Source organism: Baudoinia panamericana (genome assembly GCF_000338955.1).
Source record: "Baudoinia panamericana UAMH 10762 unplaced genomic scaffold BAUCOscaffold_13, whole genome shotgun sequence".
NCBI classification, from domain to species: Eukaryota; Fungi; Ascomycota; class Dothideomycetes; order Mycosphaerellales; family Teratosphaeriaceae; genus Baudoinia; species Baudoinia panamericana.
Genome location: NW_006911269.1, coordinates 826733 through 850317, shown reverse-complemented (window position 1 = coordinate 850317; position 23585 = coordinate 826733). Strand labels below are relative to the sequence as shown.

The 23585-nt window shown below is 54.9% G+C and overlaps 11 protein-coding genes across 11 annotated transcripts; 6 read left to right on the top strand and 5 right to left on the bottom strand.

Annotated features, from left to right (window-relative positions):
* Positions 1–189: 189 nt before the first annotated feature.
* On the bottom strand, positions 190–3190 carry BAUCODRAFT_38468 (uncharacterized protein). The gene is made up of 3 exons (XM_007682215.1): positions 2954–3190; positions 1616–2837; positions 190–1482 (listed from the first exon to the last, which is right to left on the bottom strand). The coding sequence occupies exons 1-3, from the start codon at positions 3075–3077 to the stop codon at positions 471–473; spliced, it is 2358 nt and encodes a 785-aa protein (XP_007680405.1). The 5' UTR covers positions 3078–3190; the 3' UTR covers positions 190–470.
* Positions 3191–3338: 148 nt separating this feature from the next.
* BAUCODRAFT_287753 (uncharacterized protein) lies at positions 3339–4014 on the top strand. The gene has a single exon (XM_007682571.1). The coding sequence runs from the start codon at positions 3554–3556 to the stop codon at positions 3965–3967; it is 414 nt and encodes a 137-aa protein (XP_007680761.1). The 5' UTR covers positions 3339–3553; the 3' UTR covers positions 3968–4014.
* Positions 4015–4062: 48 nt separating this feature from the next.
* Positions 4063–5088, bottom strand: BAUCODRAFT_151810 (uncharacterized protein; the record flags this gene model as incomplete). The annotated part of the gene is made up of 1 exon (XM_007682570.1): positions 4063–5088. The coding sequence occupies one exon, from the start codon at positions 5086–5088 to the stop codon at positions 4063–4065; it is 1026 nt and encodes a 341-aa protein (XP_007680760.1).
* Positions 5089–6305: 1217 nt separating this feature from the next.
* On the top strand, positions 6306–6948 carry BAUCODRAFT_287689 (uncharacterized protein). Its single transcript, XM_007682569.1, has one exon. The coding sequence runs from the start codon at positions 6459–6461 to the stop codon at positions 6783–6785; it is 327 nt and encodes a 108-aa protein (XP_007680759.1). The 5' UTR covers positions 6306–6458; the 3' UTR covers positions 6786–6948.
* Positions 6949–8749: 1801 nt separating this feature from the next.
* Positions 8750–10072, bottom strand: BAUCODRAFT_41198 (uncharacterized protein; the record flags this gene model as incomplete). The annotated part of the gene is made up of 2 exons (XM_007682247.1): positions 8750–9082; positions 9320–10072. Coding segments are annotated over 2 exons (1086 nt in total), but the record flags the coding sequence as incomplete, so codon positions are not given.
* A 367-nt stretch (positions 10073–10439) lies between these two features.
* Positions 10440–11368, top strand: BAUCODRAFT_287708 (uncharacterized protein). The gene is made up of 3 exons (XM_007682568.1): positions 10440–10884; positions 10937–11008; positions 11061–11368. The coding sequence occupies exons 1-3, from the start codon at positions 10689–10691 to the stop codon at positions 11192–11194; spliced, it is 402 nt and encodes a 133-aa protein (XP_007680758.1). The 5' UTR covers positions 10440–10688; the 3' UTR covers positions 11195–11368.
* A 112-nt stretch (positions 11369–11480) lies between these two features.
* BAUCODRAFT_38462 (uncharacterized protein) lies at positions 11481–13376 on the bottom strand. The gene is made up of 2 exons (XM_007682214.1): positions 12927–13376; positions 11481–12869 (listed from the first exon to the last, which is right to left on the bottom strand). The coding sequence occupies exons 1-2, from the start codon at positions 13135–13137 to the stop codon at positions 11542–11544; spliced, it is 1539 nt and encodes a 512-aa protein (XP_007680404.1). The 5' UTR covers positions 13138–13376; the 3' UTR covers positions 11481–11541.
* A 2170-nt stretch (positions 13377–15546) lies between these two features.
* Positions 15547–16440, top strand: BAUCODRAFT_287697 (uncharacterized protein). The gene is made up of 2 exons (XM_007682567.1): positions 15547–16168; positions 16237–16440. Exons 1-2 carry the CDS (start codon positions 15703–15705, stop codon positions 16422–16424), a joined length of 654 nt encoding a protein of 217 aa, XP_007680757.1. The 5' UTR covers positions 15547–15702; the 3' UTR covers positions 16425–16440.
* A 478-nt stretch (positions 16441–16918) lies between these two features.
* BAUCODRAFT_126390 (uncharacterized protein) lies at positions 16919–18095 on the top strand (the record flags this gene model as incomplete). Its single annotated transcript, XM_007682566.1, has 2 exons — positions 16919–17995; positions 18054–18095. 2 exons carry the CDS (start codon positions 16919–16921, stop codon positions 18093–18095), a joined length of 1119 nt encoding a protein of 372 aa, XP_007680756.1.
* A 179-nt stretch (positions 18096–18274) lies between these two features.
* BAUCODRAFT_78266 (uncharacterized protein) lies at positions 18275–20158 on the bottom strand (the record flags this gene model as incomplete). Its single annotated transcript, XM_007682313.1, has 2 exons — positions 18275–18515; positions 18567–20158. The coding sequence occupies 2 exons, from the start codon at positions 20156–20158 to the stop codon at positions 18275–18277; spliced, it is 1833 nt and encodes a 610-aa protein (XP_007680503.1).
* A 518-nt stretch (positions 20159–20676) lies between these two features.
* BAUCODRAFT_27693 (uncharacterized protein) lies at positions 20677–22776 on the top strand (the record flags this gene model as incomplete). Its single annotated transcript, XM_007682121.1, has 1 exon — positions 20677–22776. One exon carries the CDS (start codon positions 20677–20679, stop codon positions 22774–22776), a length of 2100 nt encoding a protein of 699 aa, XP_007680311.1.
* Between the last annotated feature and the right edge of the window lie 809 nt (positions 22777–23585).

Below are 23585 nucleotides of genomic sequence, written 5' to 3'. Positions count from 1 at the left end.
GCTGGGAAGTTCGCCACCGAGCTGCGGTATCCGTGACCAGACAGTGACTCATTCGACAGCCACCCCATTGCTCGGTAGGCTCTATGGAGATCGTCTTCGTCAGTGCTTGGAATGCCTCCGCGGATTAAGCGCACCAACTTCCCCCGCGCAACCGTGCACCTGCATCACAATTTGCAGGTAGTACGCATACTGGGTGCTCCAACCTCGCATTCATGGTCCGTACTGCGTCAAGCTGGTCATGATATCAGCATCGCAGACGTAATGAAGTGGAGTATGCGGGTTCTTGTGTCGGAGGAGAACATCAGTAATATGTTTGCAGTCTGGGGTGAAAAAGGACCGGCGCGATGAGCTCCAAGGGTCTAGGCGTCTCTGCACGCTTGGAGTATTGAGATGCTACGCGGCATGATGCTGCAGTTATGCGGCTGTGAAGGTGTACCGCCTGTTGAGATCACCACAATATTCAGCTACCTTTAGTACGGTACAGTCTTCACCTTCCTCCTCACTTCCTCCGGGAGCTCCTCCTCCTTGATAAGGCCGAGTTGCAAGGCATCACCCCAGAAAAACATTGCCCTATGGTGAGCGTAACCGAGATAATCGAACTCCGGCGTCTCCTCTTCTTCTGGTGGCCTCATATCGTGTTGTTGCACTGTTGCAGTCTCCTTTCCAGCAATAACGCCAGAGTCGTGCTTCACTTCATCTCCATGCTCCGAAGCCTCCGCTTCACTTTCGCTCCGTGATGACCCTGAAGCCAACCCCGGAACTACCGCTTGTACAACGCCCCACGCAACCCACTGCGCTGTGTTGGCAAGCCGCCAGAGACGGGTCTCGTGCATCAAGCGCTTGACCTCAACGTCTTCAGCCTCTTTATCTGCCAAGTCGTCTGCTGGCTGCGGCGTGATCACGCTTCCTTGATACGGCGTTCGAGCATCAAGCGTGAGCTCTGTCAAGCTGCTCGAAGTGCCTCTCCTCGGCAGCTTGAACGGAGTCTCAGGGCTGGTCGACGGTGTCAGGACGTGATATTCTCGCTTATGTCGCACATACGCCCGGACAAAGCGGTCCTGCTCCTCGGGCGTTGGGTAACGATTTGTATGAATAGCATACGGTCTGCGTTTATGGTGATAGTCATAGCACCACTCCGTGAAGTGATTGGCGAACTCCATGCCTGGTGGATTGGCATTGGCGTACTCAAAGTCAATCACGACTAGCTGCTTGTGCGTGTTTGCGGGTAGCAGCAGCGGAGAGTCACCGGGTGGGACTAGGCGGAGAATGTTGCCACCCTGTGTATCGTTGTGCGCGAAGACAAGCTTCTCGTTGACCGCTTGCTCGCCGCCGTACTCCTCGTAGAGCCATTTGCGGTATCTTGCCACAACTTCCCGGAACCGCTCCCAAGGCAACCCACAGACAAAGCCACGCTTCTTCCAAGCCTGGGTACCCTTTGGTTTGACGCCGGGCTCTAGTGTCTTGATCTGTGTATCCAGCCAACTGGTACAGCGTTAGCAATTACTACGAAAGTATTCGGCGAAAGTCTCTGGACAATAGCAATCCCGGTAACGGTATAGGCCAGTCGCAGTGCTCATTCCGCGAAGTACAGGTGGAATACGATCGGAAGGCTTACCTGACTATCCGTTCTACCCTTGGCATCCACCGATCCCAATTCCGCCATACGAAAGGACCTTGGTCACGCTCATGGTCTGAAAGCTCTATACCATCATGCAGCTCGCGCATACGCTTTGCAATTTGTCTGCTCGTCTCCGCGTTTCGCAGGTCCTTCGGTGTCAGTGGTACAGCGTGGAAATACTCTTCAAAGCGACCGTTGGCGAATGTGCCAAGCAGTCGCGGCCCGATGTGTTTGCGTGCTAATCGGCGAAGCATAGCGAGCTCCGCATCACGGTCAATCAAGTGCTCCACGTTGGGACCGTATATGCGCATTAGTAGCTTAGGCGGAAGGTGTCGGTGTCTCCGATGACGGGTGCCGTTCGTTTCATGGTCATGGAGGCTTGGGAGATTCGACGGAGGCGTGACGACGTACACAGCGTTGGTGAGAGCGCCACTCAGACGCTGTACGTTGACTGCACCGCTCAAGTCCAAGGGTACACTTCGCCACCGTTTGAGATGCAAGGTGTGAGCCAGGCGGACAATCTCATATTTGAAGTGCGTCCACGCCGCTTGATCGCGGTATGATGTCACTCGAGTCAACTCATTTGAGCTGGAATCGTCTGAGTCGTCGGACGCACCGTCGCCGTATGCGAGCGTTCGGGAGTTGTCAAGAAGAGCGTCACAAGCCGGCACAAGTGACTCGCCGCCGAAGTAGTCATCCCCCGATGAAGCACTCGCGCTGGACGACTTGCGCTGCAACCTCTTTAGGGAGCTCCGTCGTTGCAGGCGCGAAAAGGAGTCAGATTTAGGCAGATACGGAAGGCTGAGATTGAGTTTCAAGATCTGTTCCAACTGATCCAGGTCGAAGTCGGGACGATGCAGATGACCGCCACTGCTTCCAGTATCCCCGTCCGGGGCAGCAGTCACAGCATCGAGCTTTGCACGCTTGGCCCGTTCGATTGTAATCCACGCTGAAACCTGTTCGACCAAGCGATCAACCTGCGCTGTCGAATAAGGTGCGCGGGTATCCTGTTCTTGCTTAATAGACCCAAGCTCCGGCGAGAATGGCTTAAGTGCTGGACTTGCATTAGACGCTCGTCCAGAGAGGCGATGCAAGCGTGGACTCCTTACTGAAGGCCTGCGGACAGTTCGGTCATCGTCGAGCGGGAACTCGTCAAACGTCTTCTGCCTCCCTAGAATGAGTGGCGATATTATCTCCGCGTTTTGAGCGATTGATACTGCTGTGATGATTGTCAGGCGAAGTCCTGGGTATAGATGCTGGCTACCTTGCTGCCGTTGTGGGACTGGACTTCGGATGGGAAGAAGTCACGTGTCTGCTCAGCGCGGTGGCACTTACATCGAGGCGTCTGACGAGGCGAGACCGTATAATCCAGGCCGAGGTAGGAACTAGGGGCTATGCGTTCGTGCGACTCTTGCGACTTGAGAATAGGCCTAGGGGAGGTAGCTTCAGCGTGCGGCATTCTTGAAAGTAGGGGCGTCAATCTTCTTAGCGATCACCCAGCAGCTCTAGTCCTTGCAAAACTGAAAGACCACTGCCATTCCTCCAGGCTTCAGCCTTCTGCTTCCGTGTAGGATAGATGTTTATATTTGCGGATTCGTATCTGTGGATGCTGTGGCGTATCCGAAACCCTGCTTCCAGGCGCCTAGCCCACTTCGGAATAGTCTGTTAAAAGCAGACGGTTTCCGATAGCACATCTTCTGAGCAAACCATAAGTAGGGCTGAGACAGCATATTACATGGGAAAGGGCTAGCGAATAAAACTGATCAGCTGACAGCGACGCCTACAACATCTCGCACCATATGTATTCTCGAGACATCGCCATCCAGTCATACTATGTGAGACTGGGTAAGGACAAGGAGCCAACGTCAGATTTGCTGAGATACTTCACCATGATATGTCTTGCTGTACCTCTTGACCGCTACTGCTTCAGGCTTCATGCGATCGCCATCCGTCCACGATTGCTGCCCAAGCGCCAGAAACTATTCGTGCTTTTCGATGCGGTCGGGCCAAGTCCTTGCATTATGGCAGCAGCTACATTTAACCACGGAGCATCGCACAGATACGCTGCTCTGGATGGCTTATGGTGGTGGTGACTTATACCTTGCTAGGTTCCTATACTGGCAGTTCTCTGAAAGCCGGGCCAGCAATGGACATGCTGGTCTGTCAAACTTACCATCGTCGTTACACATCTACAGCTACGGAGGCGAAACATCATCCCAAACCCCTCGAGACCGCTTCTCAAATAGCCTTATTCGACGCCGATTCACAGTACACCACAACTCGGAGAAGCGAAATAGACCATTGTTTTACGGTCAAACGCCGTCAGCGTGCTACCTATATCGTGCTTGAAGCAGAGAGCCCGCCGTGGGGTATTCCGAAATTGTCACATTGCCGCCGTGTTCTCATCAGTATGCCAGCCGGGATAGTTCGCGCCAACGTAGACTTTAAAGATGTGGACGATGCTTCGCGCCTTCAGGTTTCTTTGTAATCCAGTTTTCGAGATTGACAATCAGCTTTCTCGCCCTCTCGGGCTCATAGTGCTTTTCGATCATGGCCTTGACAGTAGGCCAGTCCGCATCGCCGTTACGCCGACCCTTGGGTGTGTCTTTGAGGTGCGTCTTGAAGTGGTCGCTTGCGTTGTCACTCCGACTGATGCCTTTTTGATGCCTACAGTTGGGCAGGAAGCAGTGAAAGCGCCGGTCGATGTTGTGTTTGGAGTCATGCCGCTTAAGATGTTCGCTGCGTTCGAATTTGGCGTCGCACTTCGCGCACTGGTGCATTTTCTTGGAGGAAGGTGTCTGTCTCAGAACCTTTACCTTGCACTGGCCATCTCTTTCCATCGTGACATAGTAATCAGCCTCTGGTTCGATGTCTCTAATGATCTCCATCTCGGCATTGGTTCCTGCGTCCCTCACCCAGCAAGTAGTCTGCCGACCTCTGCTACGTTTGGGTGTCCGGCGCTTGGTGCGAGCGTTATGTATCTGGGCAGGGTCATGATAGCCGTAATTGCGCGACAGTATGGGTGACGACGGCGAGGCAACCGGCGCTCCAGGGACTCGTTCCCAATCTGGATCGTCCTGAACGTGAACCCAATTGTCGTCTGCGTTATAGCCATAAACCTCGCACACATCGGGCGGAGTGGTGCAGTCATAACCTGAGACGCTTGTCTCGGAAGACGCAAAACTACCCAACATACTATTGCTGCCGTGTTGCGGACTGCTGTAGCGCGAGTATTGAGCTGCCATGGGGAAGTCGTCGATCGGGGACAGCTGCGACGGGACGATGATTTGAGGTTGATAAAATGCGCTCGTAGCGGCAAGACTGTACTGCGCAGGAGTGGGCGTAGTAACCATGAGGCAGTCCATATGCATTGATTGTGCGTCGTAGTTTTGGTATGAGCCATGAGTGACTTGTGGCTGGCTTCCCAAGTCATTCATTGAGGCAGGTTGCAGATCAAGACCGTGAGACATTGCGCTGTTTATGGTCTCACCTGCTGCCCAGGCGGCTCTTGTCAAGCTTGCGGCGCCTATCGGCAACGCCGTGGTAGGGTTTGGGTGGTAGTCGGTCGGGATAGTAGCAGCGCGGCTTAGGCCATCGCTGCAGGACAACGCTGTTTGGAGGTCAACGCTGTGCATCCGGACCTGTGGATACGTTGGTGCGAGGTCGAAAGCGCCGTGAGGTGAGAACAGAGACTGTTGACAATGAGCGTTGTAACCATCAATTGCTGGGCACATTACGTTGACTGGTGTTGTGGGTTGTGAGAACGTTGTCATCGCCATCGCATATTGATGGTCGGGTAGGATTGCGTGTGCTAGCGAACCGCGTCGACTGTCATGCGCCGATTGAGGCGGAGTCAAGCAGCCGTGAATTGGAATTGCTGTCAGCGATTTGTTAGATAAGCTCGTGTCGATGCCCGGCACATGTACACCACGATCGAGTCGGGGCGGTGAAGTTCCGGTCGACATCTGGAAGTCTGTGGCGGAAGTCAGCAACGAAGCAGTAATTGAAAGCGTCCGACAATGACACACTGGACAAATGTTGCTATGGGAGTGCGATCACAAATGCAACAAGCTGGCTGGAAGAACAATACAACGTTGTCGTGCGAGTAGCGTCGACCTGCCGGAGCTCCTTGGGAGAGCGCGTGGCTTTTCAATTCTGATATGGATGCAGGGCCGTTCATGACGGACAATCAAGTGAACGACTTACGCCTGTGGAACATCTCCAGGTTCGCGATCTCAACGCCTCGCAGCATCAAGGGTCGAAGTCAGGGTTCGAGTGTGGGTGACGGGCTCTCATGCACGACTGGCTCCGTCCGCAGAGTCCAGATGCACGTCAAATGCCAGGTACAAGCGTACCCGAGGATGGTAGCAAGCAGGAGCAAGCTGCGCCGAGCAATCTCCAGAGAGAAGCTCAGGATTGTTATGTCTGCAGCAAGGGAGACCAGAGCTCTCCGTAACGGGAATGGACTAAGGAACGAAGGAGATCAAGCAATATTGGGGATGCAGAACTGTTTCCGTTGTGCGCTGCTGTATTGGCCTTGCTGAGTATAAGAAGCTGTAGGTCGGTTGCCAGCAGGTTACAAGTGCTCGCCTTGCAGGCTGCCTTTAGTACTGCGCGAAAGTACCAATGCTGCGGAACGGGCAGTCGAAGTCGTGTATTGGAGGGTGGGAAACCTCATTGCAACGTCAGCCTCTGGAACGCCTCAGTCAAGGAATGCAACAATAGTCAACCTTACCGTCAAGACACGTGAGCAAACTTCACTCAGGTCTTGCGTCGTAATTGAAGAGCGAGCTCCATATCGAAGTAGATTCGCAACAGGCGTGTCATCTTGTTTGTTTTGATGCGTAATAGTCTGGCACTCCCTCAACCGAACTCCCTCTGCAGCGTCACGCACAGACTTTTGCAACCGATCAAACAACAAATTGGACCCTACGTCAACCGTACTCTGTTATTGTGCGGACGAATGCTCCGACATGCCGGCGAAGAAGCAGCGAAATTACTGGACGACGTATGCCATCGCCAGATATTGGGACAGTGGGATCTGTGCGCTTGTGATCCATTTCGATGTAGGGATCAATACTGCTCCCTGAGCTTGACTAATGCTGCGTTATGCGCATGCACACAGCAGCCAATTTGGGTCCTGTCAGCCAGTGTGGCGTGGATATAGGCTGCATTGACTTGCTCGAAACCCGATGCCTCTTGCCGAGTCTGCGGCTGGCCGCTTATGCATTGGCACCTATCCGTCGGGTGATGGCAGGTGTCAAATCTTGTCTTACTGTATCGTGAAGGCTTAGGCAGACATTGCTGTGTCTGGCAAATGGAACGTTCATCAGGAGGGTTTGGGGTGGCATGGTCCGCGGCTATACTCCGAGTTCATTCAGTCGCTAGAAGCCAGATTGGTTACACTGCAGCAAAGGTGGCAGGGATTGCGCTGTTCGACAACGGTTCCACAGTCCGCGCTACGACGAGTTGGAGGACAGTCCCCACCAAAACATGTACTTGATGGTGCTGGACCGACCATTGTGTAAAAATGCGAGCAAGCGAACTGCTTCGGGCACGCTGGTCGCAATCAGAACTCATGAAGCGCGTGTTGCGTCAGCTCTGGTTGGCAAGTGCCTAGGCCATCGTGTGGACACATACAGTCGACAGCTACTCATTGTGGCTGGCGGTCCTATTGGCGACACTAGTCTTGCGTGCCTCATGTTCGTGCCAAAAGCGTACCAGTGCCTGATCGCCACAATGTTTCAGAAAGAACACATCCTAGCAGTTGCAGCCGCTCCATATCCAGAACCTCTCTGTCGACCCGCTTAAGCTGGAGAGGCCTACTTCACTATGACTTGCAGGTTGCAGTCTGCGCTCCTTGCTCACGTACCGCCATTGGCTGGCAGTAGCAGTTGACGACGATCGTGACACGGAGTCCCAGAAATGCACGAACGGTCGGCTCTCAGCAACAGTAGATGTTCTGCCCGCAACGTCAACAGAGGGGTAAGAGGATCACTCTGATCGAGGTTGTCTGGAAAGACTCCGATTCATAGAGCGAGGTGGAGTTCTCCACAGTCTGTCGTGCAGCGCAAAACTTCGACCTGCATTAATGTGCAGCTGCTTGTGCGATGGTTGTTGGGATGAACCTCTCTAGACCGTCAGGTACGCTCAATAGACTTCGTTACCAACGCAGCCTTGAGAAGACTGCGGCTCTCAATGAAGCAGGAGACAATTCGTGGTGATCATACAGCGAAGTAAGAGTATTGGTACGTACATCAGAAGGATCGTGGGACCAGAAGCAATCATCTCAAGTTCTGGTACTACAGCCTGCATGCCCTCCAAGACAATCCCGTATCTTCCGTTGGTCGCAGCGCTGCATAACGCAGGCATAGGATACGAATCAGCACATGAATGCTTCTCGTTCCATGGAAATGCCCGCAACCAGATGTGTCCCCTCATCCTCACGGCGGTGTGGCGCTTGAGCAACATTTAGGTCGGTCGCCAACTCGCATTAACGGGCAAACGGCCGGACCCAGTCCCGTTGGTCATGACTTCGTTGACAGCATGAAAACCCTGACGAATGTAGGGCGAGACGTTGTGGTAAAGGTGTGGCTGTACATCGACCATAGCCCGTACTGGAGAGCTCAGGTTGACACTATCTGCATGAGCCTCTGTCGAGCGGTCGTTGTTATGAGTCGCTTGAGCCATGGCGGCTGGCTGAGCGCTGTCAGTAGTCGGAGCTTTCGTGCTCGCCGCATCGTAAACCTTGAGCTCCCTTGCCATGGCATGCTCGATGGGCATAACGTTCAGAACCCCACTCGAAGTCCGTTCGAGAACTCTGTCAGTAATGCTCTTATCATCAACATGTGCACCAAACTCCTTCGGGTTACCGAGAGCGACAGAATCTCGTCCCTGACGCGCGAGCTCTCTTGCTTTACGGAGACCTTCTTCGTCTTCGTGCATTTGCGCAGCCATTTCTTTCTCGCGTTGATCTTCCTTCTCCCCAAGAGCTTCGAGATCTTCGAGCGGGTTGCTATCATCGTCCTCGCTTTCGTATTCATCGTGGCCGTTCACGTAACCATGTGGCGACATTGAGTCTCCAGGCATGGTGGCATTGGCTTCAGCGTAGCCACTTTCCATCAGGTGGTCTAGCTCGCTGAGCTCGTCTCGCGAGACGTCGCGCCAGTGACACCGAGCATGCTTCTTAGTGCATCCCGCGCATGAAGTCAAGTTCTTCACACAATCCATACGCAAGCGCCGACAGCGGTCGCAAGGTGGTAGCACACGATGGCCGCGTGGCAGGCTGTCCATGTGGGCTTGGCATAGCGGCCGGAAGGGCTGCGAACTTTCCAGAGCTGGCGGCAAGGGACGGCTGAAGTTGTGTTTACTCGGCGGCGGTCCTACATTGTAAGTATGACCGCTAATGCTCATCGATGGACGGTGGCCATGCGTAGTGGTCTGAGGCGGGCGAGGTGTAGTTGACTGGTCCGTGACATAGTAGCTCAATGGGTCATTCGAGATTTCCACAGGCACCGGTGATAGTGAGGATTCTGTCGAGCCAGCTTGTCCGGCAATGGGTTCCGTGCGCAGGGTTTCTGGAATGCGGCTGGACTGCACTTGCTCCGGTACGTTTGTCGTAGATAGATGCCTCGAGTGCGGGCGAGGCTGGCTTTGATTTTGCGGAAGGCTTTCAAAATGCTTGACCAGCTCGGCTCGCACAGCGGCGAGTGAGGGTGTGTTCGCCTCCACTTCGAGGCTCAACCTTCCGTTAGCGGTATTGACCGCTGTGAAGCCGCTGGCGGATGCTGATGGTGGAGCAGTAGTCGTCTGCTGTGCGCTCACTTTGGCAGGCGTTCCGCTTCCACCTTCCGCTCTGCGCTCTAAGATGGCTACTTTGCGCCCTTTCAGCTTGTGACTTAGCTGCCTGGTCCGAGCAGCAACAATATCCGCTACGTTCGTAAGCTCCTTAAGCTTCGCTTCGAGCACGTCGCACGTTCCTAATTCCTTCTCTTCGTCTTCCCATATCGGTAACGGGGGAATCAACTCCTGGCACCTACCACTGCTGATGAAGAGGAAGTCTTCCTCGCTGATCTGCACGCGTAGCTGCTTTTGCGGGTAGTAGAACTGACACACTCTCTCGCCTTCGGAGAACGTGCTGAGTGTGAACTGGCTCGGGTGAGCACGGGCGAATTCGATGACTTCAAACCACGTGATGTGATGCACATTTTCGTCGAGAGTGCTCGAAGCACCTTTGTGGTGCGATGCCACCACTTTAGGCGGCGCATCGAAGCAACGCTCGAATCGCTTAATCAGTATTGGTCCCAGAGGTCGTGCACCGAGGTTCGAGGCGAGAGATTCGTGCCTTTCGAGCACGTTGTTGTACGCTATGAGTAGCTGGAGCAAGTTTGGCAATGTGTCGTCCTTGTTGAGTAGGGGCAGATCGTCTTGAGATTGTCGTGCGAGGTAGTTGATGCTCAGCGAGCTACTCCCAGTCTTACTCACCTTCGCCGGCGGCGCAGTAAGGGGTGCCGACAACGACGGTGACCTTTTCCGCTTGCCTGCGGTCTCCGCTGACGTTGCCGTCTCCATGCTGGAAATGTACTAAGAGGGGACAGGCCAGGTGTGGGAGTGAGAAGGCGGAGAGGAGAAAGGGCGGAAAGGACTCAGCCCTCAAGGCTGAGTCCACGAGGCGTCGCCGGCGGCGGTACGTTCCCGCAAGGCCGCACCACCCCGCCCGCCTCCGAAGCCGAGCTGGTGAGAGAAGGCCGACGACGGCCCGCTGTAGAACTGCATTGCCTGTGTATAAACTCAGTCGCCGGCATACAAGAACCTATCTGTTATGCGGTGCTAGATTCGCTCATGCAGCCACGTTGTTCGAAGCGCAGCACATCGAGCAGAGGAGTGTGAGGAGCCATCCCCTCCGACGTGCATCTCGGTGTGTGTGGCCCGAGCTTCGCCGTACCGGCAAAAAGCCCCCAAATGTTTGGCAGTAATTTAAGCACTAGCAATTTCACCACGTGAGCTGCTGTTCAGATCTGGCGCGGAGAGCGCTGCATTGCCAATGTGCCGGACGTAGAAATCGACAAGGATGTCCGAGAGGGGTCAATTTCGCGGAGGGCGTGGTGGTGGTCGTGGTGATCGAGGCGGCCGCGGCGGTGGCGCTGACCGTGGCGGACGTGGTGGAAGTCAGGCGCAGAGCGCGGACCGGAAGAAGGAAAACATTCTTGACCTAACCAAATACATGGACAAGGACATAACCGTCAAGTTCAACGGTGGCCGGGAAGGTAAGGCCTGACACTCATTGCTCGTTTTCAGCCCGTTCTGACGAAACTGCAGTAACCGGTCTACTCAAAGGATACGACCAATTGATGAACCTGGTCCTTGACAATGTCAAAGAGATCACTAGAGGTATGGTCGTCGACGTGCATGGAACAGGTACCTACGACTGACGAGTCTGTAGATGACGAAGGCAACCTGAGCACGCGCTCTCTGGGCTTGCTTGTTGCTCGAGGCACATTGCTTGTTCTCATCTCGCCTGTCGATGGCAGCGAAGAGATTGAGAATCCCTTCGTGCGAGGAGATGACGACGAGTGAGGTGTAATCTGGTTAGAGGTGAGGTCTGGTATGGAAAACCCTGGCCGAACACGCAATCTGCGACTCCATTCCGTCATGCGGAGGCACAGTGCGAAGCGAGTAATGCCGTATCGCCGTGCGTGCCGACCACCAGCACTGTATGAAGAAGCGAGCGGTGGTACGAATTCAGGGAGGACTGCAGCGAACAAAATGCGGGCCGACTACAGAACGCTACAGACCTATAAAGGTATCATCGTTCCTGAGTTCATAAGTGAGTAGTCAAGCAACGCTAAAAATGCGAGAAGTAGTAAACCAGCGGCGTGGTACCGCCGCCACAATGAGCGTTCTCAGTGCGTTGGATTCGCTCCCTACCTCCGGTGTTCACCAGAGCTTCGGTGCAGAATCTTTGACAGTAGTCCCTCCTTCTTGTGCTCCCCGCGATCTCCACCAATCTCAGCTTCCCTCTCGCGAGCCTTCTCAAGGTCATGCTCATGCTTTAGTTGCTGTTTCTCACTCTTGTGGAGCACGTTGTGTCCATGCTTATCGTGCCCTTCATTGCGGTTGATGGCATCGATGAGCTCCTGCTTGGCTGGGCGAGGATCTTCACCAGATGTTGCCGAGCTGGGTGTGGCCATGCTGGTTTCGGCGCTGTGACTGGTATGAGTCTCGGCTTTCCTGGCCTCTTTGACCGCCGTCTTGGTCGGCTGGTGCTCAACACGTGGGTCTGCCCGGTTTGCAATGTTGCTCCTGTATGGTCCCGCGGTTGTCTGATCCTTCATCTTCTCTGGCTCCGGCTTGACTCGAGGGTCGAGAACATTGGCGACATTGCTGTCATGCGGCCCAATCGTCTTAGAGGCTGGCCCGGTGTCCTGCCGGCTCCTCTCCGCCTCGTACGCACCGACGCCGGCCGCTCCTGCACCGCCAGCGAGGGCAGCATCACGGCCAAAATGTGACTCGTTTGACTGCGCCTTCGCTGGGTCTGATTGTACACGAGGGTCGACCTTGTTTGCCATGTCGCTCGAGTAAGGGCCTGCGGTAGTATGGTCCTTCATTTTCTCCGGCTCAGGTCGTACTCTGGGATCGAGAACGTTCAACACATCGCTTGAATGCGGCCCCACGGTGTTAGGCGCAGGCCCTGTGTCGCCGCGATCCCTGGTTGTCTCATACGCACCAACACCAGCAGTGCCGACGCCACCAGCGACAGTTGCGTCGCGAGCTTGGTGTTGCTGGTGTTGCTGTACCGGGGCCGTCTCAGCTGCTGCCGGGAATGCGGGCTTGGTGGTACTGTCGTGGTAGCCCTGACTGCTTGGCACCACGGCTTCAGCCGTAGCGGAAGGCTCAAAACGATCATTCTTCGACTCGTAACCTGCGGCTCCTAAACCAGCCGCGCCGACCCCTCCAGCGACCGCTGCGTCGCGAGCGTACTGTTGTTGAGGTTGCTGCATCGAGGCGGTCTGAGCTGAGGCCGGGAATACGGCTTGTGTGGTCGTGTCGTGGTAGCCCTGACTGCTGGGTTCGACACCTCTAGTCGTAGTGGAAGGCCCAAACTGCTCGTTCTTTGCTTCGTAGCCTGCAGCTCCTAAACCAACCGCGCCAAGCCCAGCTGCTGGATATCCAACCTTGTGCCGATCTTCGCCATCCTCTGTGGGATACTCGCCAGGTACATGGGGGTCTAACACGTTCGCAATGTCCGTTGCTGCGACATCGAGTCAGTGGCTGCAACTAATTCCACCACATATCGCACGCGGCTTACCATGTGGACCAGGCACGTGATGGTAATATCCCTCCACAGGCTGTTCGTCGGGCTTGTGGTACCCATACGGATCAGCTGGGATGTCTCTTGGCGATATGCTCCTGCCCAGGAAGTCACCCGTTGGCTTGCTAGTGCCGGCGTATCCTGGCTTCGGAATATCATTTTCCGGCCGTCTGCTTCCACTGCCAGAGAGGACTTCGCCACCAGCCATCGGAGTGGCGGCACCAGCGCCCTCTAGCGCCGCGTCACGTACGGGGTGTGACTGAAGGCCTCTCGCGGGATCCTGCCTGACTGCTTCATCGGCGCCATATCTCTGCGCCGGGTCGACGTTGCTCGCGGGGACAACTCCGCCACTCAACGGGAAAACGCGCCCCCCAGAAGACCTTGTACTTGTCAATCCTCCATCAAACGGAAAAGAAAGACGTAGACGTACCCTTGCTGCGCACTGCGGTCAGGCAAGCCCTGCGAGGTGCCTGCCAACCCTCTGTGAGCTCCCCTCGCGTACGGACCCTGCATACCCGACTTGATGCTCATAGCGCTGACTCCGCCATTATGGTCGTGTAGTTGCGTAAGCGTACCTGGAACACTGGAGGCGGTTGGTTCACTTGCTTGAATTCCGGCCGACTCTCTAGTACAACACCAACATGTAAGACAAAGTCATAAAACATCGCGTTGTGGTATCTATATAATAACGAATCTACTTACAATCCCTGCCGGCCCTGGCCAGGCAAAGACTCGTGCTGACCTGCGAAGCCGGTCCCCGCGGTTGCGATACCCAAAGGCGCGTCTGACTGTGCGGTCGGCTCGTAGCGATGGCTGTCGTACTTGTCGCCGCCCGGGTTTAGAATCTGCTTGAGCACACCCTTGTTCTGTGTGTCTACGCCTTGGTGCGTTGTCAGGGTGGCGCCGGAGCTGGAGGCGTTAATATCGGAGTGGAGCTGAGTGCCGGAAGTAGCAATGTTGAGAGGGCCGTCGGCGTGCGCAGTCGTGCCGTAACGTGCCTCATCGTACTTTTCGCCGCCAGGGTTGAGGATTTGACGGGTCACATTGGCGTTGCCCGGGTCGACATCCTTCACAGTGTTCAGATTTGCGGTGTTCCCCGCGCCGAGTTCTTGAGGCTTGCTCGGACTGCGCATTGTCAGTGTCAATACATCAGCCTGGTTGTAGGGTGGATGTGTAGATGGTGTCGCGATCGTACATGTTGGGGTCCTCGCGGTAGCCTTGCGGCGTGAAGCTGAGCATATCCTTGATTGAATTGATCGACATCTTGACTGTATATCTTTGGTGTCTGCTGAGTACTGTTGTTTATGTTGCAGGGGTTGTTGGCTCGGAAAGATGCAAGCTTGAAACGGTCGATGTTGTAGGCCTTTGTATAGGCGGGGCATGCGCGCACACGCTACGTCATGCTTGTGAAAACTGAAGCTCTTTGGCGGACATGCAGCCTACCTCATGGGAAATGAAAGCGTGCAAAAGGTGTGCGTGACTACGGGCCGTCGCGGACGAACGTGCTGCAAGTGAATGGACAGCAAAGCTCAGTCGAGTGAAGACTCAGACAGTAAGCTTCGGATTGACAGCGTTGAAGGCTTGGCCGAGCAAGAAGAAGCAACAAGCTCACTGGTGGTCCAACGAGCATGGGCGAGAGGAGATCGCAAGAGGCAGCCTTCATGGCTCCCTCCGTCGTGGTGGGGTGAGATCTCGACCCATGACGATGTACGGTGTCGTCACAAGGGTACCATGGCGATCCCGCAGTGACAGCGACAGCTATGCTTTTCCATTCATGTGAGATCTCAAGTAGCTGGCGCGTAGAATCGCACCCTCTTTGATGTTAGGCAGGCCTGCTGTCTGTCTGTCGGGAGAAGCGGGAGACGAGATGATGTCTAGGGCCGCGCACTCCTCCGTAAGGACTCGAGACATACCTTCGCCGAAGGCATTTCTTCTGGCTTATCAATTCGCGTCAGAATTGGCTATGTCAACATCTACGAGTATACTGGTCTGGCAGGGTCAGTAGTTAATAACGATGACAATCATCAGTCTGAATTGCACACCGCGCGACAACATACACTGCCATGTGCATCGGCAGTTTTCGGCACGCCGACTTCCCGCCATCTGCACGCCATCTCTAGCCTTATAACTGTACCTGCATCTTGCAGCGTCTCATCACCGTTCCATGTGAATCGGATCTGTTCGCAGTCAGCAGCAAATCCGGATCCGGGAAAGCCGTCGATGACCACCGCCCGAACGGCTACAGCTGGGACGTCGACATTAGTATATCCCCTGCCGGCAAGTACTCTCCTTGGCTCCTCCATGGCGGCGGCCAATGCGGGCTTACGTTTACAATATAAGGTAACTTCTAACCGTGCCGACTCCCTTCGCCAAGTTCGCCCCACTTCTGATCTCGTGGGTCTCTCTTCACTTTGACTTGCTACTTCTATAGCCTTCACTATCTGCTTGAGGGTATACGAGTTGCGATATCCACTTCGTTGCCTGCTGAACAGATGTAGTAATGCCATATGGACGCCAAGTCCACTGATCAACCACATCCTACCTCCAACTTTCATCATCACCGTGACTCCGCCTTAAAGCCGCGCCAGTCCGCAGAGCACATCTTCATTGGCAACGACTGGGCGACTGATAACTTGATGGTCTCGGAGACGCCGGATCAGAGAGTATATCTCGGCAAGGCTGTCTCTGCACAGTGACCTGAAAGTCTACCGCAATTCATTTGGCTATCCGCACTTCCAGTAACCAGGATCAAAGGCGTGAACAGGTGCTGACCATGCCCTTCCGCGAGAAAGCCAAGGCTCTCTTCCGGCCCAAGTCTCGCACCGACTCCTCGCTGTCCAAGACTAGTTCGAACAACTCATCTCCATCTCAGGAGCGCTGGCCAAGCAACGTTTATGCGCCAGGCGAGCCTATGCCTAGACCGAAATACCGTAAGCCGCCCACTAAGGAACACAAGGAGAAGCTTGAGGCGTTCTCATTCGCAGATGCTTGGAGAAGGAAGAGTTACCAAAGCACCTACAGTCCGGGAGGCACGCGGGCGCCTAGCCGTGTACCGAGCCGCGCGCCCAGTCTGTTCAGTAGGAAGAGTTTTGGCGGGAAGAGTAGCAGGGCGAACAGTGTTGTAAGCAATGGCGCAGAGGCAGAGAAGGCTGGTACCAGACCAAGAGAATTCGGCGTAGCCATGCAGCCGAGACTCAGCACGGAGGAGGAGGCGGAGGGAGACGACGATGTCGCCAATGGTAAGTCAAGTCCCTATAACGAGTGAAACGAGCATAAGTCGACATACCTAATGCTGACGCCTCCGCAGTTGGTCTCTCTCGTGTGCAGTCGCGTGAGCAACCTCCAGCTAAGTCACGACCCCGGACGGCAGAAGATCGGCGATTGAGTGTACAGCCATACAATATGGTAACAGCACACGATCATGAGTACTTTTCGGAACAGGATTTGGCGCTGGCATTACAGCGCTCCCATCTTGCCGTTCCCACTCAATCCTGAGCAGAGCTGAAGACCAGTGATTTTCTGTGGCGTTATAAGCGATCTTTTGCATCAAGCTGTGCATGTATGAGGGATATGGAGCATTGGCCGGCTGTTCGGATCTTTTGACTGGCGTTTGGACGGCACTCGCGTGGTCCGGAGGGGCGGCTTACGATTCTATGTTCACGAGGGCGTGCAGGGGTGAGACATGGCGGCATTTGGACACCTGACTACACTGGCGGCGAGGGACTTGTTGTATACTGCCATAATGTACAGACAATATCATTCTTCCGCGTTACTTCCAACGAGCCAGATACCGATCCACAGGCGATGATCAGCACCCGCTGCATGCCGATCCCTCGGTCAGTCACACCTCGGCTCGACTGGCAGGCAAGTTGCGCTCAACTTTCCGGAACCGCAATGAGATGAGTGAACACATATAGGATACATACCACAACAATATCATGATTCGTGCTCTTCTGTCATAGCATTAGACTCACACGCTACGCTCCGCCATGTCGAAGAATTATCCCACGTTGATCAAGCCGCCTCCCCCTTCCGATAGCAAGTCGCCCATTGAAGATGTGCTAGAACTGAATCACCTTGCCGACATCGATCCTAATCTCTTTACCAATACTCGTCCGCTATGGCACCCACCAGGCGCACGCGGTATCTATGGCGGCGCGGTCATTGCGCAATGTCTCGCGGCCGCTCAACGCACGGTACCAGCCAACTTCGTCGTTCACAGCATGCACTGCTACTTCGTCCTTAACGGCAATGCTGAGATTCCGATCATCTACCATGTTGAGCATGTGCGGGAAGGTCGCAGCTTCGCCACGAGAACGGTACAAGCACGTCAGCGAGGCCAGCCTATCTTCACCACGACCCTCAGCTTCGTGCGCGAGGGAAGCGGAGGCAAGAAGCTAGTGCAGCATGCAGCACATATGCCTGTCGTACCTGCGCCGAGTGAGACGCAGACGCAGGAGGATATCTTGAGGGGCAGTAGTAGTCCGTTCCAGAGTCAGAGGATTGACATACTGAACGACGATTCTCCACGCCCGCATGAGAAACGGACGAGGCAGTGGATCAAGGCTCGAGGCCGGATTAGTGCGGAAGGAGGCTATCAGGCGCACCTGAGCGCATTGGCTTATATGAGCGACTCGTACTTCATCGGCACCGTGTCGCGAGTGCATAAGCTTTGGAGGTATTCGACGAGTCCTAAAAGTAACAAGGAGTCCGGTGGCGGCAAGCTGGGTATCACAGCCTCAACGGTCGAGCGGCTGAAGAAGATGTCGCCGCAGGAGTTGCGTAGGATGGAGGGAATGGACGAAGATGTCATTGCCGCGCTGAATAATGTTGAGGTTGACAGCCAGGGCAATGTAAAGTGGAGGTCGAAGGAGCAGAGTCCGGCGGAGGTGGGCATGATGGTGAGTTTGGATCATACCATTTATTTCCATGCGCCCAAGGAGTTCCGTGCCGACGAGTGGATGTTCACCGAATGCGAAAGTCCGTGGAGTGGGGATGGGAGGGGACTGGTGCATCAGAGGATGTATACGAAGGAGGGCAAACTTATCGCGACTTGTGTGCAGGAGGTACGCTTCAGAACCTTGATCTACCGTATACGTTGTGCAATGCTAACGATTAGCACAGGGCGTGGTCCGGTTGAAGCAGGATTCGACACCGAAGCTATAGGTAGTGACTTCGAGATACCCAGTTTGGTAGAGCTGCTTGCAGACGTTGGAAGCGAAGTTTGGGTATATCTGCGAACGACTTATGGTGTTGGCGCATGGCTGAGCTTGCACGGAACGTCTAGGATGATGTACGTTCCTTCACTAGCAATTCCCATAATGAGACACTTGAATACATCCGACTTAAAGCCTCACCGATCCCGCTTCGGGCTCAACACCCTTTCCCTCAACGCCTTCATCGCCAACGCCCATCTCCCAACCCCGGGCTCGATAACGCTTGGGCCAGATGCCGCTCTTACCTGGTGCCAGGATTCCTTGCGGGTCGAGTGCGTCCTTGAGTCGCTCATTGAGCTTCATTAACGCATTATCGTTCCAATTGTACGTGCCGGCGACCTGGTCCATCAATGCAAGATGCGTGCGGTATCTGCTCTCCGTCAGCCAACTGTAGATTGCAAGGTCATGCATTCCAACTGACTCTCCATAGCCAAGCTTGGCCGCATCGTCAACCATACCCCTCATGCAATCCATCGCCGCCTTACGCGCCTCAGGCTTGGTCTTGTCGAAGACAATCTCGACGATCAGATGCATCTCTCGTAACCCGACGCAGAAAGCAGGAAAGAGGTCTATCTTATGCTCGGTATGCCTCCTCCTAGCTAGCTCCATGAGCTGTTTAGCGTCCTTCCCTCGGATTGGCGAAACTGGGCTGAACGCGATGTGGCTTCCATTCGGCACCCAGTTGCACCAAAGCAGTTCTTCGAGGTCGGGCACACCAGCCGCAATCTGATCGCGAGACCAGAAGTAGTTATCTCGCGGTATCGTCTGCGGGTCGACCTTGCGGGCTCCGGGGATCTTCCTGAACTCCTTGTCGATTGCATCGAGCTTGTACTGCCGAATATAGGCTGGACCATACGACATACCGTAGTATAGCCAGGCGCATTTACCGCACGGTAGTTTGCTGACCTCTTTGTCAATCACCTCTTGCGGGATGGCGCCAGAACCTGTGAAGAAGTCTGTCCGTGGCCGGCCTTGCACGGCAATTGTCTGTACAGCCGATCGCACCTGAGCCACGTTCTCGAGGACGTTGCAGATACGTAAAGGACGGATGATCTCGATCAGTGGCGCTAGATCCGAGTCTCGCTCGAAAGCGTACATGAAGCTCTCGTGTCCGCCTGGGTTCGGCATGAGCGTCATACCCATCTTCGTTACGATGCCGAAATTGCTCTGCGAAAACAGGCCGTCCTGGACAGGTCCAAAGCCGTAGGGGAAGGCTTGCCAGGTGTTGCTGCCCGGTAGCGCGCCCATCCCTGTCCGAATTATCTCGCCAGTAGGAAGCACTACCTCGAGGCCGGCATGCGTGGCCCAGTGGTCGCCGTACGGCGTATAACCGACTCCGCGGTCTAGCGTATTGCCAATCACGGAGCCACCACCAAGGTCAGGCGTGTCGACCCACATGTGGTCATACCCTTTGGCTTTGATGGCTTCATATAGCGCATAGAAGGAAACACCAGGCTCAAGCAGGCAGGTATAGTCATCAGGGTCAATGTTAAGAATGTTGCTCATGCGCTTGCCGAGATCGACCACAACGCTACCACGCACACGTGGCGCAGCGCCACCATAGCCCAGATTGCGGCCCATCGAGATCGGGAAGATAGGGATGCGATATTGGTTGGCCCAGCGTACGATCAACTGTACTTCTGCGGTGGAGGAAGGATACACGGCCGCAGACGCGACCAATGCGTCCTCGTCAGTGACGTGCATCATGTCATGCGTATTGGGGTGCTCCATGTACCAGCCGTTGTCGACCGCTGGCTTGTCGTTGAGCTCAACATTTGCAGCACCCAGCTGCTGGGTAAGCTCGACAATGGCTGTGTTGAAGGTCGTCCTTGAAACTCCCTGCGGTAGGGCGGGTTCCGTCCGAGGAATTTGGGACGCCGGAACGCTTCTGCCCTGCCAGATTAATGTCTTTGCCCGCCGTGCCTTGTCCAGTAGACGGGTCGGGATGCCAGAGTGAGTATTTGGGAGCGTAGGGGTGTCCGGAAGCTCTGACGCTTGTTGAGTCGAAGCCATAGTAGATAATGACAATAGGGGACGGTAGAGAGGACAGTGACGGAAGTTTGGAGTAGAGGGACGACACGAAGCCATACATATACTTTCCGTCTTATGGAGCGGTCCAACCGCATCCCCGTTCACCTACCTGTAGTATATCAACTACCGGGTTACCTTCTCCGCATTACAGCCCTCGCCGCCGAGAACTGCCCGTGGGGGAATAGCATGGGCTGAGTATGATAGGAGTGGGAGTGATAAAGCTGAAATGTATCGGCCACTGTGCCACGAAAGTCACTGGACTCGGGCATGCTTGCTGTCCTCATCTTCAGAGACACGTTGCAGAGATCCGCCAGACCTCTGGGAGCAGCGTGTTCGATCAATCTCAATGAATGAAAAGCTGGCGAAGACTTCGTTGTTTCAAACGCCGGGAGCCAAAGGCGCGGAATTCGTCCCGCAATGCAAGCAATTATCGAACCTCGAACGTTGTTACAGATCAACTGTGTGCGCGGCATTCCGCAGACTTTGCAAAGTGCGCTATTATGGCCCCTATGCTATTTGATGATGATGACTTGGTGCACACACTCTCCGATGCTGACGTTTCCGACGAGGAGAGCGACGAGCCGGAGAAGCAGCCCTCCGGCAAGAAACGAAAGCGGGACGATGGCGAGGATATTGATACCGACTTCGAGTTTGCGGACGGCACAGAAGCGTTGGCAGATTTCGATGGTTGGGCAGAAGGAGATGTAGTAGATGACGATTTCGAACGGCTCATGAGTGGCCGAAAGCGAAGGCGTCTATCATCTCAACTGGATATTCCATTCGACGAAGATTCCGTAGGCGCCACGGTACCTTCTCCGACTGAAGATAACGAAGCGGACGGTGACGACGTGGCGGATGAGTCAGGATCTGACGAAGACCCGTTACCGCATGATCAGCAAGGCCTGGGGCAAGACGATGAGAATGAAGAAGAGGAGGCCGATGAAGTAGATCCTGGAGGAAGCGCAGAGTCCGAGGCCGGGTCGCCGGGTGCTGTCGGCGATGATACAGACGCCATGGAGCGAGAGAAAGAAGCTGCGTTCTTCGCTCCAGAAACCACCTCGAAGCCAGAGAATGAGACGTCTTTCGGCGCTATGTCCCTTTCACGCCCCATCATGAAAGGTCTGGCCAGCGTAGGTTTCAGTGCAGCAACGCCCATCCAGCGCAAGGCTATACCAGTTGCTCTTGAAGGCAAAGATATTGTCGGAGGCGCAGTGACCGGATCCGGCAAAACCGCAGCATTTATGATTCCCATCCTGGAGCGCTTGCTTTACAGACCCAAGCGGGTCGCCACCACACGAGTTGCAATCCTCATGCCGACGAGAGAGCTCGCTTTACAGTGTCTGGCTGTCGCGAAGAAGTTGGCAGCATTCACGGATATTACTTTCGGCCGCGCCATCGGTGGCCTGAATCTCAGAGAGCAGGAGAAAGAGCTCAAACTACGACCAGACATTGTCATCGCCACGCCGGGTCGGTTCATCGACTTCATGCGCAATTACAACGCCTTTCAGACCGATAAGATTGAAATCCTCGTCCTTGACGAGGCAGATCGTATGCTTGAGGAAGGCTTCTCCGATGAGCTTAACGAGATTCTGAAGACGATACCTAAGAGTCGTCAGACCATGCTCTTTTCCGCGACGATGACTTCACGTGTCGACGACCTAATCCGCGTCGGCATGCAGCGACCCGTACGAATCATGGTCGATGCGCAGAAAGCCAGCGCATCTGGCCTGGTTCAGGAGTTCATCCGACTGCGACCCGGCAGAGAGGAGAAGCGGCTCGGTTATCTGATGCACCTTTGCACGCAGGTGCACAGAGACCGCGTGATCATCTTCTTCCGGCAGAAGAAGGAGGCTCACCGCGTGCGTGTGATCTTTGCACTCTGCGACTTGAAGGCTGCGGAGCTGCATGGTTCAATGAGCCAAGAGCAGCGCATCAACGCAATTGAGAGATTCCGCTCCGGACGAGCATCGTTTCTATTAGCCACGGATCTCGCGTCTCGTGGTCTGGACATTAAGGGTATCGAGACCGTGATCAACTATGAAGCACCCCAGACCCACGAGATATACCTCCATCGCGTGGGCAGAACTGCTCGGGCGGGACGGAAAGGTATCGCTTGCACTCTTGCTGCAGAGCCGGATAGGAAGATCGTCAAGGCTGCGGTCAAAGCTGCCAAAGCTCACGGTGCGCAGGTCCGCCAACGGACTGTTGACAAGGAGGATGCTGATGCGTGGCAAAAGCGCTGCGACGATCTCCATGACGAGATCGAAGATGTGCTGCGTGAGGAAAAGGAAGAGCGGGTGATGCAGCAGACGGAGCGTGACATCACAAGGGCGGAGAACGTGGTGAAGTATGAGGATGAGATCAAAGCTCGGCCGAAGAAGACGTGGTTCGAGAGTGAGAAGGAGAAAGTGGCGGCTAAGAAGCGAGGTGCTGAGGTGCTGAACGGGCCTTTGGATGCGGCGGACGAAGGCAGGAAGGAGAAGAAGAAGGGAGGCAAGCTGAGTAATAAGAAGAGAAAGCGGCTGGAGATGCGAGATGAGAGGAAAGCTGGTAGGACGTGGAAGAAGCCCAGCAAGGGTTCCGCGAACAGCCGTAAGTGATAACTAGCAACGTCTACAGTCAATCTTTCCGGGAACGCGTCACGCCTCTATTCGTAATGGCAACGGCCCAAATTCAAGCTCTTGTATGAAGTTGTCGATGAAGTACCCACAAATCTTGCAACTCGGCATTCCGCACGGTGGATTCTCGGCATACCAATTGAGACTCTTGCCAGCTCCCGTTCGCTTGAAGACCACCAAGTTCCTCTTCGTCGCTGACCGTCTGTTCCGGCTGTGCTTGCGTGTTGAATTCCTGGATTGCGCGGTAGTCGGATCAGATTCCATCCGTACAGCTCGAAGTCTGCACTGGGTGTAGTGGCTGTTGCCACGCTGAGTCGGATACGCATACATCCGTTCCCAGCCGTAGTTGTGTGTGTAGCGTTGTGTAAGGAAGTTCAACGTCTGAAGGGCTGTGTACGGCATGGCGCGGCCAAGTTGGGTCGTTCCTAGCCGTATGTGCGTGACGAAACGGTTATGGCCAATACATCCGATAAGGCGTTGTTTGCTGGTAGCCTCTTAGGCCGCTTTGAGTAGGCATGTCTTGCGGCTTGCCGCGAGCGGACAATGAAGAGGCCATAACGAAGCGTCGCTCACCTGAATCGCTGGGTATAGTGTCTCGAACGCAGCTACAGGTACAGACCTTTGTTGAAGGTGCTACTGTTGCCATCAACATCGGCGCAGACCGATGTGTCGGGTCAGCATCCACCGCACCACGGCCATGCACCGAACCCAACAAAGCGTCCAAACATGCTCAAGGAGGTCGACCGCCAGATCTTGTAGCGTCTGGTACTACGTTACGAGAGGGCTTACCA

Excerpts from the sequence above, each read along its gene's own strand:
- BAUCODRAFT_287697 (XM_007682567.1), top strand. The coding sequence starts at position 15,703 with ATGCCCTTCCGCGAGAAAGCCAAGGCTCTCTTCCGGCCCAAGTCTCGC. Across the intron at positions 16,169-16,236 it reads AGACGACGATGTCGCCAATG|TTGGTCTCTCTCGTGTGCAG; the intron begins GTAAGTCAAGTC and ends ACGCCTCCGCAG.
- BAUCODRAFT_38462 (XM_007682214.1), bottom strand. The coding sequence starts at position 13,137 with ATGGCTGGTGGCGAAGTCCTCTCTGGCAGTGGAAGCAGACGGCCGGAA. Across the intron at positions 12,870-12,926 it reads TCACGTGCCTGGTCCACATG|CAACGGACATTGCGAACGTG; the intron begins GTAAGCCGCGTG and ends TCGATGTCGCAG.
- BAUCODRAFT_287753 (XM_007682571.1), top strand. The coding sequence starts at position 3,554 with ATGCGATCGCCATCCGTCCACGATTGCTGCCCAAGCGCCAGAAACTAT.
- BAUCODRAFT_38468 (XM_007682215.1), bottom strand. The coding sequence starts at position 3,077 with ATGCCGCACGCTGAAGCTACCTCCCCTAGGCCTATTCTCAAGTCGCAA. Across the intron at positions 2,838-2,953 it reads GCCTCGTCAGACGCCTCGAT|CAGTATCAATCGCTCAAAAC; the intron begins GTAAGTGCCACC and ends CAATCATCACAG. Across the intron at positions 1,483-1,615 it reads AGGGTAGAACGGATAGTCAG|TTGGCTGGATACACAGATCA; the intron begins GTAAGCCTTCCG and ends ACGCTGTACCAG.
- BAUCODRAFT_287689 (XM_007682569.1), top strand. The coding sequence starts at position 6,459 with ATGCGTAATAGTCTGGCACTCCCTCAACCGAACTCCCTCTGCAGCGTC.
- BAUCODRAFT_287708 (XM_007682568.1), top strand. The coding sequence starts at position 10,689 with ATGTCCGAGAGGGGTCAATTTCGCGGAGGGCGTGGTGGTGGTCGTGGT. Across the intron at positions 10,885-10,936 it reads GTTCAACGGTGGCCGGGAAG|TAACCGGTCTACTCAAAGGA; the intron begins GTAAGGCCTGAC and ends ACGAAACTGCAG. Across the intron at positions 11,009-11,060 it reads TGTCAAAGAGATCACTAGAG|ATGACGAAGGCAACCTGAGC; the intron begins GTATGGTCGTCG and ends ACGAGTCTGTAG.